The sequence below is a fragment of the Tiliqua scincoides genome, chromosome 3 (genome assembly GCF_035046505.1).
Source record: "Tiliqua scincoides isolate rTilSci1 chromosome 3, rTilSci1.hap2, whole genome shotgun sequence".
Taxonomy (NCBI): Eukaryota; Metazoa; Chordata; class Lepidosauria; order Squamata; family Scincidae; genus Tiliqua; species Tiliqua scincoides.
The window spans coordinates 186,938,190-186,948,806 of NC_089823.1; the positions used below are offsets into that span (position 1 = coordinate 186,938,190).

A 10,617-nucleotide genomic window follows, 5' to 3' on the forward strand; every position below is an offset into this window, starting at 1 on the left:
TTGTCCAATGATCATCCATTCTTTTCTTCCTACCAGAGACAGGAAAAGAGAGCCCAGTTCTGCCTCCCCCCTGCTTGCATTAACCCTCTCCTGCCTCCTGGCTGGAACTTCCTGCTGCTTGCTGCCAGAATGCTGGCCCAATGAGGGCATGCGGTGAAAACAGTAGGCAAGCACCACCAGACACAGGCAGACTCAAGTCAGCACGTGTGGGGACAAGTCCCAAGTCAAGGGGGCCCTGACTCAAATCTTTCTCAGTCTTCCATGCACATGACTCACTAGTTGCTGAGTCAGCAAAAATCACACATTTTCACAACTGACTCGACTTCCAAACACTGCACAGGAGGGAACAGGTTGGTACACCTCCCAGACCACCCATGGGCCACTGTTTTATTTTAAATGGACTTATTGCATTTTAGGACTCCCTATTAACTGGGGGGGGGGGAATGGAGGGAGATTTTCCCAAGGCAACATCCTTCTGTCTGTGCTTTCACATATACACACATCTCTCCAAGTTTTGGGTGGAGGCAGTGTGAACTACTTTTCCTCAGTTTAATTCTAGTTAGAAGGAGGGGTATGCTGCTTAACATGCCTGCCTTGCCCTCTGTCTACACTTATTGTAACTAAAGGAAAGGAGAGGACTTGGAAAGCTAGGAACAATGGGTTAAGGAAACAAGCAGGTATCAGGATGTCTATACTCTAGCTAGGATTATGATATTTTCAAAAATCATAGAACTGTCATTCTGCCTGCTGGCTATCCTACTCATATTGCACCATTGGGACCTAGCAACTGCAAAATAATATGACGAAGTAAGTGGGGGGAGGAGAACAAGAGCTAAATTTTATGTATTTATTCGAACTAATCAACCATGTCTTTAGAAGCCATATTCTAGTATTTTTAGTAATTTCAGAAATAATACAGACTTGAAAGACATTGATAGACAAGACACCTTATCTGCTGATACTCAAGTCACCGACTGCATATTAAAAATATATGCAAAATAGTCACGTTCTCTTTTGTATTTTCTCCAAGTAGTTTTTGTGGCAATATTAACCTTTTCGTAATCTATTGATGAGCCCCATAGCTCCTAAAATAATCCAGTAGTCCAGTCACATCCAGATTTAAGCCTTAAAAACATTCATGTTTGGATGTGTTTTTGAGATGACAATCTTCTATCATGTATCTGTAAAGTCTTCTTCTGTTCTCATATAATGCAGCAGTTGATCATCTAATCCAAAATTGTCTATCAATTCAGTGAGACTTAATTTCTTGCCATCTGTAGATAAGGTGGATTGTAGCTCATATAACATTGCTTGAGAACTGCTTCGCCATTTTGCTATCAGAGACTGCAACTCAACTGGGTTATTCTGAAAAAGGAAAAGGCAGAAAAACTTGAGATACAAGCAATATAACTGGGGGCCCAATCCTATTGAACATTCCAGCTGCAATGCAGCCTCAATGTAAGGCATCAGATGTTCACCCACTGTAAGATGGGGACACCCTATTAGCACAGCTGCATCACTGCTGGCAATTGATAGGCAACATATGCACAAGTCGCATACTGTTCTAGAAAACATAATCCTATGATTCATTTAACATTAAGTGGCATCCATGAATGTTAACATTCTCTATATATATTTAAAAAGTTTGCAATATTTTTGTAGTTGGATGTATAAGGTATCCAGCCTCTCACCAACACTGCAAGAGCAAGTTAGAAAACTCAGACGGCATTTGGATTTAACGTAATAGCGTCTCATACTTTGATTGCCAGTTACTTTCCATTTGACACAGGGCTGGTTTTAGGGCAGTATGGCCGATGTCATGACATTGGGCCCTGCTCTGGGGGGGGGGGTCTGCACTAGGTTGGTGGGCAGAGCTCCCACTGCTTCAGACAGCATCTGGCAGCCTGGGAGGGCAGCACAGCAAGCAGAATGTGGGCTTGATTTCCCTCTCGTGGGACTGTTTGGCCTGAAATGGGCCTCCCAGAAGTAGCTGGTGGTGACGTTATGTCACCACCAACTATTTCCAAGTGCAGTGCTTTGCACGCAGCTCACCAAGGCTGCAGTTGCCATGGCTGCCTAGTGAATGGAAGGCCATGTGCGAGCACCCCAGACTCTCATCTGATCTCATCTAAATGTTGCAGCAATGTTTCATTTCAGCTTGAAAAATTGCTTCCCATTTACACCAAACCATGAACATGCACAGGTTTTTACAGGATTGTAAGGCACATGAGTTCTTGTTGGGGGACTTATTAACTCAAGGAACAAAAAACAAGTTGTGCACAAGTGCAATTTTTGAAACTCAATTCCATGCTACTCTATTACAATAATTGTTGACTGAAATATACAGGAAGGAAATATTGTGCTTTGGTACTACCAAGGAGTGAACAACGGACACAGATAATGACCCTTCTGGAAGATGCCTGGTTTCAGCTATTGTAACCTGCACCTTGTGCATTTATTATCTATCACTGCTCTGGCTGAAGATCACTACACTATGCAATGTCAAACTACAGAATGCAGTTTGATTACAGTACTATGAGGCAGAAAAGACCAAGAATAATGAGAAATGAAGCACATTTCTTTGCAGTATTTGCTTGCTTCTAAAAGTGTTCTTACAGGACTAAATCATCCACACAAAATAAAGTTACTCAGAATTTCGAACACAATATGTATCTTCTCACCTTTGACCTGTACATCTTGACCAGTTTAAGTCTTCGAAGAAGTTCCTCCTTCTCCTGAATCTGCTTCACTAATTTTGTCTTCTCTTCCAGCAATTCCCATTGTCGGCACTCAGTCCCTAACAAAAGAACTTGTGGAGAATTCTGTAGTGTTTTACTGCATCCAGTCTCACAGAGATCTGTCTCTGGTAAAGCATTTTTCAAACACAGGGTTTCATCAGAATTTTTTTCCAAATGTTTACCCTCATCTTGCAACGCAGAATGTGACTTTTCTGTAGATAAAACACTTCCTTCATAAGTACTACAGGTTTCTTCATTTATTTTAAGACGTTTTGCTACAGTGCAAGTTGCATTAAAGGACCGTCTTGCTTTCTTCAATCGTTCTCTAAGGGTTGTACTCATTGGCTAAAGTGAATATAACAAGGTAACATTAAGATGACCACAACTATTTTTGTTAATAAACTGAATGTTATGTTTAGCATAAGCAAGCTATTTGTTGAAACAGCGTATTTGAAATATTAATTTCCCATTAGAATACACTATTTTTTTCTATCACATGGTCATGTTGTGAGAATGGATGATGGCCGGATCCCAAAGGATCTCCTCTATGGAGAACTCGTGCAAGGAAAGCGCCCTACAGGTAGACCACAGCTGCGATACAAGGACATCTGCAAGAGGGATCTGAAGGCCTTAGGAGTGGACCTCAACCAGTGGAAAACCCTGGCCTCTGAGCGGCCCGCTTGGAAGCAGGCTGTGCAGCATGGCCTTTCCCAGTTTGAAGAGACACTTACATAAGAACATAACATAAGAACATAAGAACAGCCCCACTGGATCAGGCCATAGGCCCATCTAGTCCAGCTTCCTGTATCTCACAGCGGCCCACCAAATGCCCCAGGGAGCACACCAGATAACAAGAGACCTCATCCTGGTGCTCTCCCCTACATCTGGCATTCTGACTTAACCCATTCCTAAAATCAGGAGGTTGCGCATACACATCATGGCTTGTACCCCATAATGGATTTTTCCTCCAGAAACTCGTCCAATCCCCTTTTAAAGGCGTCTAGGCTAGACGCCAGCACCACATCCTGGGGCAAGGAGTTCCACAGACCGACCACGCGCTGAGTAAAGAAATATTTTCTCTTGTCTGTCCTAACCCGCCCAACACTCAATTTTAGTGGATGTCCCCTGGTTCTGGTATTATGTGAGAGTGTAAAGAGCATCTCCCTATCCACTCTGTCCATCCCCTGCATAATTTTGTATGTCTCAATCATGTCCCCCCTCAAGCGTCTCTTTTCTAGGCTGAAGAGGCCCAAACGCCGTAGCCTTTCCTCATAAGGAAGGTGCCCCAGCCCCGTAATCATCTTAGTCGCTCTCTTTTGCACCTTTTCCATTTCCACTATGTCTTTTTTGAGATGCGGCAACCAGAACTGGACACAATACTCCAGGTGTGGCCTTACCATAGATTTGTACAACAGCATTATAATACTAACCGTTTTGTTCTCAATACCCTTCCTAATGATCCCAAGCATAGAATTGGCCTTCTTCACTGCTGCCGCACATTGGGTCGACACTTTCATCGACCTGTCCACCACCACCCCAAGATCTCTCTCCTGATCTGTCACAGACAGCTCAGAACCCATCAGCCTATATCTAAAGTTTTGATTTTTTGCCCCAATGTGCATGACTTTACACTTACTGACATTGAAGCGCATCTGCCATTTTGCTGCCCATTCTGCCAGTCTGGAGAGATCCTTCTGGAGCTCCTCACAATCACTTCTGGTCTTCACCACTCGGAAAAGTTTGGTGTCATCTGCAAACTTAGCCACTTCACTGCTCAACCCTGTCTCCAGGTCATTTATGAAGAGGTTGAAAAGCACCGGTCCCAGGACAGATCCTTGGGGCACACCGCTTTTCACCTCTCTCCATTGTGAAAATTGCCCATTGACACCCACTCTCTGCTTCCTGGCCTCCAACCAGTTCTCAATCCAGGAGAGGACCTGTCCTCTAATTCCCTGACTGTGGAGTTTTTTCAGTAACCTTTGGTGAGGGACCGTGTCAAACGCCTTCTGAAAGTCCAGATATATAATGTCCACGGGTTCTCCCGCATCCACATGCCTGTTGACCTTTTCAAAGAATTCTATAAGGTTCGTGAGGCAAGACTTACCCTTACAGAAGCCATGCTGACTCTCCCTCAGCAAGGCCTGTTCGTCTATGTGTTTTGAGATCCTATCTTTGATGAGGCATTCCACCATCTTACCCGGTATAGATGTTAGGCTGACCGGCCTATAGTTTCCCGGGTCCCCCCTCTTTCCCTTTTTAAAAATAGGCGTGACATTTGCTATCAGACTGAAGGTTGCCAATATGGGAATAATCTTCTGGCACCGTGGCCGTTTTGAGGGACAAGTTGCATACCTTAGTCAAGAGATCTGCAACTTCATTCTTCAATTCCTTAATAACCCTTGGGTGTATGCCATCAGGGCCCGGTGACTTATTGATCTTTAATTTATCAATGAGGTCTGAAACATCTTCTCTTTTAACCTCTATCTGACTTAACTCCTCGGTTAGGAGGGGCCGTTCGGGCAGCGGTATCTGCCCGAGGTCTTCTGCCGTGAAGACAGATGCAAAGAACTCATTTAATTTCTCTGCCATCTCTAAGTCTCCTTTTATCTCCCCTTTCCCTCCCTCACCATCCAGAGGGCCAACTGCTTCTCTGGCGGGTTTCCTGCTTCTAACATATTTGAAGAAGCTTTTATTATTCCCCTTAATGTTGCTGGCCATGCGTTCCTCATAGTCTCGCTTGGCCTCCCCTATCACCTTCTTACATTTCTTTTGCCACAGTTTATGTTCCTTTTTATTCTCTTCATTAGGGCAAGACTTCCATTTACGGAAGGAAGCTTCCTTGCCCTTCACAGCCTCTCTAACTTGGCTGGTTAGCCAAGCGGGCACTCTCCTGGATTTAGTGGAACCCTTCTTTCTTTGCGGTATACACCTCTGCTGGGCCTCTATTACTGTTGTTTTAAGCAGCCTCCATGCACTCTGGAGAGACTGGACTCTTTTTACCCTCCCTTTCAGCCTCCTTCTAACCAGCCTCCTCATTTGAGGGAAGTCCGCCCGTCGGAAGTCAAGGGTTTTTGTTAGAGATTTGCCTGGTATTCCTCCCCCAACGTGCACGTCAAAACGGATCGCAGCATGATCACTGTTCCCCAATGGCTCAGTAACGTTTACATCTCTAACCAGGTCCTGCGTTCCACACAAAATTAAATCCAGAGTCACCTGTCCTCTGGTGGGCTCCGTGACTAGCTGATCTAAGCCACAGTCATTTAGCACGTCAAGAAATCCGGTTTCCTTATCGTGACCAGAACACAAATTGACCCAGTCAATATGAGGATAATTGAAGTCCCCCATGATTACAACCCTGTCCTTCCTTGTCACCTCCCTGATCTGTTTCCTCATTTCAAGGTCCCCATCAGATTTCTGGTCTGGAGGACGATAGCACACCCCCAGTATTACATCGCTGCTCAAGCCTGGTAATTTAACCCACAGAGATTCTACGGTGGAGTCGGACCCACCTTCAATCTCTACTTTGCTGGATTCTATCCCTTCCTTAACATAAAGGGCCACCCCACCTCCAACACGCCCCTGCCTGTCCCTCCTGTAGAGTTTATAGCCCGGGATTGCGGTATCCCACTGATTCTCCGCATTCCACCAGGTTTCCGTTATGCCCACTATGTCAATATTTTCCCTTGTCACCAGACATTCCAGTTCTCCCACCTTTGCTCGTAAACTTCGGGCATTCGCATAAAAGCAATTATACACGGAATGCCCCAGGATGGGCTGCTTATTCGCTCCTTTGTCCCCGCATCCTCTCATTGTGCCAAACTGTCTATCACATCGCATCTCCCTACCTTTCCCAATTTCTTCTCCTACCCTGCCTTTGTCTTGTTGTTCTCTAACCTCCCCATCCTCATCCCATAGGGATGAGGAGTCCCGAACCGGATGCCCCTCGGCTCCTGTCGGCCTTCCCCCAGGGATCAGTTTAAAAGCTGCTCTGCCACCTTTTTAATGTTATGTGCCAGCAGTCTGGTTCCATTCTGGTTCAAATGGAGCCCGTCCCTCTTGTACAGGCCCCGCTTGTCCCAAAACGTTCCCCAGTGCCTAACGAATCTAAACCCCTCCTCCCTACACCACCGTCTCATCCACGCATTGAGACCCCTGATCTCCGCCTGCCTAGCTGGCCCTGCGCGTGGAACAGGTAGCACTTCAGAGAACGCTACCTTTGAGGTCCTGGCTTTCAGCTTCCTGCCTAAAAGCCTAAATTTGGCCTCCAGGACCTCCCAGCTACACTTGCCCACATCGTTGGTGCCGACATGCACCACAGCCGCTACCTCTCCCCCAGCACTGTCTACCAGCCTGTCTAGACGAGAAGTGATGTCCGCAACCTTCGCACCAGGCAGGCAAGTCACCATGCGGTCCTCACATCCATCACAAACCCCCCTCTCTATGTTTCTAATAATCGAATCCCCCACTACAAGAAGCCCCCGACCCCCCTCCCGCCGAGGAGTATCCCGAGTGCGCTCGGATACGGGCCCATCCCCTGGAGAAGGGATCCCCCCTAGGGGATTGTTTCCCTCCTCTCCAGGATGACGTCCTCCAGTCCCGAGATTTCCCACCCGGGCAGCAGAGGAGCTGCACGCCTGAGGTTGGGACGAAGCCTGATCGTCCCCAGAAGTCTCCCCACGGTCCTCCTCTGGCTGCCTGCGCTTCTCCAGGTTGGCCACCAAGGCTTCAAGGGAGCGGACGCGTTCCCTGAGAGCCTGGAGCTCCTTGCACCGAGGACACACCCATGACTTATGCCCCAGAGGCATATAATCATACATGTGGCACTCGATGCAAAACACTGGATAGCCCCCACCCTGCTGCTGGCTGTCTGACTGCATAACTTTTTTGGTCAACAGTCTGAGGCTAAGAGGCAAAGAAGGAAGGCCCATAGCCAGGGAGACAGACCAGGGACAGACTGCACTTGCTCCCAGTGTGGAAGGGACTGTCACTCCCGAAACGGCCTTTTCAGCCACACTAGACACTGTTCCAGAACCACCTTTCAGAGTGCGATACCATAGTCTTTTGAGACTGAAGGTTGCCAACTCATAATGCTTAAAGTCCACAACTTTAATGCTCAATTAAAAGCTTCACGTTAATCGGTAAATATAGGCCATTTATATGTCTTATCATATTTGCAGATATTGCCAAGTGTTAAGTTTATATAACACCAGTTTGGGAATAGCAAGGGGAGAAAGGAATAATTTGCAATTGAGTGAGACATAAATCTACATACCTGTTTTCCCGAGGTGTTGCTCCCCTGAGCAAGTGTCTTGCTGGTCCCTGGAGTGGAGCATATTGATACAGGTGTTTCCATTTTGAGAACAAACAATTTTGCTATAGAGATAAAAATGAGATCTATAAATATGGAACATATAGGCAGTGGCATAGCTAATGAACGTGTAGCCCAGTGCAGAGCTCAAAATGATGCCTTGGAAGTGATTTCACAAACGGAAGTGACATCATGCCTGCACTTTTTAAAAAGTGCAAATTGGGGGGCAACCTGGCTCCTCCCCTCAGCAGTTCACCACCCACTTGATATGCCACCTCCCCCCAGCCACTGGCATAGCTAAGGCATCTATCTGCTACCTGGGATCAAAGAAGATTTTGTAGCCCCTCCACGACAAAATCAAATTTAATTAAGTAAATAAATAAAAAGTATGCCTCTTACTGGTTAAAAACATTGTGCTAGCATGAAGAGGGACCATTATTCTCTCCCTGCTAAATATAAGAGGAGCACCACTTGAAAAAGTGCCTCTTTACCTGTTAGCAGTAGCTGTATTATGATACATGGAAATGAGAGCTGATTCATATTAACACCTTATTGGTTCCATGCTGTATCATAATACCATCTCATTGACTCTCAGAACAATCAGTCTCATAGGCCAGTTTTGAGTTAAAGAAATCCACTTTTTGTTCCTTAAGGCAGTTGTGTTTTTGTTTTCTGGTTAATTGGCCATAACTTTTGATAGAATACAGATATTCTAATGTGGTTTGTTTCATTGCATTCTGCATTAAATTACCTTTCCAATGATATATATAACATGATTTTATTATTCATACATACCAAGATTTTCACAATTTTGGTCACTAGTGTCAAGCTCAGCTTGTTGCCCCCCTAAAGCTTGTTGCCCGGTACGACTGCTACCCCCTGCACTCCCTTAGCTACGCCACTGCATATAGGCAGTTCCCATTTGTAATCTAGTTGGGATTCCTGATGAGCCTATTACTTCTAACATGGGGAAAGTAGGGGTTTCAGAAGACTTCATGTGCAGTTTGAGGCACATACAGGCAGCAATTGTGCACCCAAACTTGACTATTGTTACTAAAAAATATAGCTTACTGTTGTCTATTCCTCTGATATGCTGACATACACAGGAGGACCTGAGAGTATTCTATGAGGGTCAGAGACAGTGCAAGGGGTTGGCCAGGTCAAACGCTGGTTGACAGCCCACATCCATCAGAGGACCCAGCCAGCCTCAACCTGAATCTTCAGCTGTAGTGGTAGCAGTAGCACCCAATGTACCATGGGTGGGGAGCCTCGGTTTCTGCCCCTCAGTGTTTCCTCCTGCTGCTTCTTGCTATTTTTGAAACACAAACAACTGGATCTCCAGTGCAGAGCTTTGCCCCAGGGATCTCAGCAACCAGGCACCACCACCTGATTCAAGAACTCCATAGATTGGATAGAGGCACAGGAAGGCTACAAACCTAATCACTCTTACCTAGGAGTAAGCCCCATTGAATATAATGGGGTATATAAGTATAGGGCTGTGCCCTAAGGGAGCAATCCTGTCCGCACTTGCCATTGACTATAATGGGACTTTAATTCTCCTTAAAACAAATAGGACTGGCCTCAATGACTCATTAATATAACAGTTTTCTTGGCACTTTTCTCATTATGGTCATCCCCTTTTTCTCCCCCCCCCCCCCAATGAACATAATGTGCTTTGAAGCACATTTAAGCTTTTAAGCAACAACACACCAGGCAGAAATCTAACAGGCAAGCTCTCTTTCATCTGTGGGCAGTGATAGGAAAGAATGCACCTGTTAAAAAAGAATAACAGCTGTCCAAAATACCTTAGTGCAGTGGTTCTTGAACTTTTCAGCACTGGGACCCACTTTTCAGAAAACAGTCAGTTGGGACCCACCAAAAATGATATCATTACCCTGGAAGTGATGTCATGGTCAGAAGTGACATCATCAAGCAGGAAAATTTTTAACACCCCTCATATGACAAAATCCAATCAATACATTCAGAACATTAAAAGTTTAGAATAAGTATAAGTTTAAAGATTTAAAATAAAGAACCCTCCTAACTCTCCCAAGCAGCTGCTGATCTGTTTAAAACTCACACTGAAATGAATGGGAACCGACCTGAAATTGGCTCACAACCCACAGTTTGAGAGATACTGCCTTAGTGGATAATATTCCAGTACCCCCAATAAAAGCTTGCCTGTGCTCTGTGAATCAACCAGTACTGAGGCAAAGTCACCCCCCACAGCCTTCGCCCTAAAGTTCATTACCCTCCACGTGGAGACTCCTGACCCACACAGAAGGACCATGCAAGCACTTCTCCAGTTATCAGCGCCCTGCACTGGGGAGCCGGGTGGCCTTGGTGCGCATGCGTCTTTCCCAGGGGAAGGGGTGTATCTTCTCAGGGAGTTGACGGAAAGCACAACAGAGCGCGTTCCTCCGACATTCGAACGAGAGGAGGAGGCCCCGCCCCTTTTCGAATGTTCAAAGCCACACGGGGCTGTCCCCGCGCGCTGGTGCCTCAGAGGCAGCTGAGAAACACAATGGTTCTAAATCTCCCGCTGGGAGGCGGGTTGAGTGCAAAGGGAAA

General features: G+C 45.9%; 1 protein-coding gene across 1 annotated transcript; it reads right to left on the bottom strand.

Annotated features, from left to right (window-relative positions):
• Window positions 1-972: 972 nt before the first annotated feature.
• On the bottom strand, window positions 973-10,386 carry SFR1 (SWI5 dependent homologous recombination repair protein 1). Its single transcript, XM_066622214.1, has 4 exons — window positions 10,298-10,386; window positions 8,011-8,111; window positions 2,682-3,083; window positions 973-1,365 (listed from the first exon to the last, which is right to left on the bottom strand). Exons 2-4 carry the CDS (start codon window positions 8,089-8,091, stop codon window positions 1,174-1,176), a joined length of 675 nt encoding a protein of 224 aa, XP_066478311.1. The 5' UTR covers window positions 8,092-8,111; window positions 10,298-10,386; the 3' UTR covers window positions 973-1,173.
• Between the last annotated feature and the right edge of the window lie 231 nt (window positions 10,387-10,617).

Bases quoted from the DNA above. Each gene is read 5' to 3' on its own strand.
- SFR1 (XM_066622214.1), bottom strand. From the start codon at position 8,091: ATGGAAACACCTGTATCAATATGCTCCACTCCAGGGACCAGCAAGACA. The intron at 3,084-8,010 runs GTATGTAGATTT...TATTCACTTTAG, and splicing joins GCAACACCTCGGGAAAACAG to CCAATGAGTACAACCCTTAG. The intron at 1,366-2,681 runs GTGAGAAGATAC...TTCCTTTTTCAG, and splicing joins TCAAGATGTACAGGTCAAAG to AATAACCCAGTTGAGTTGCA.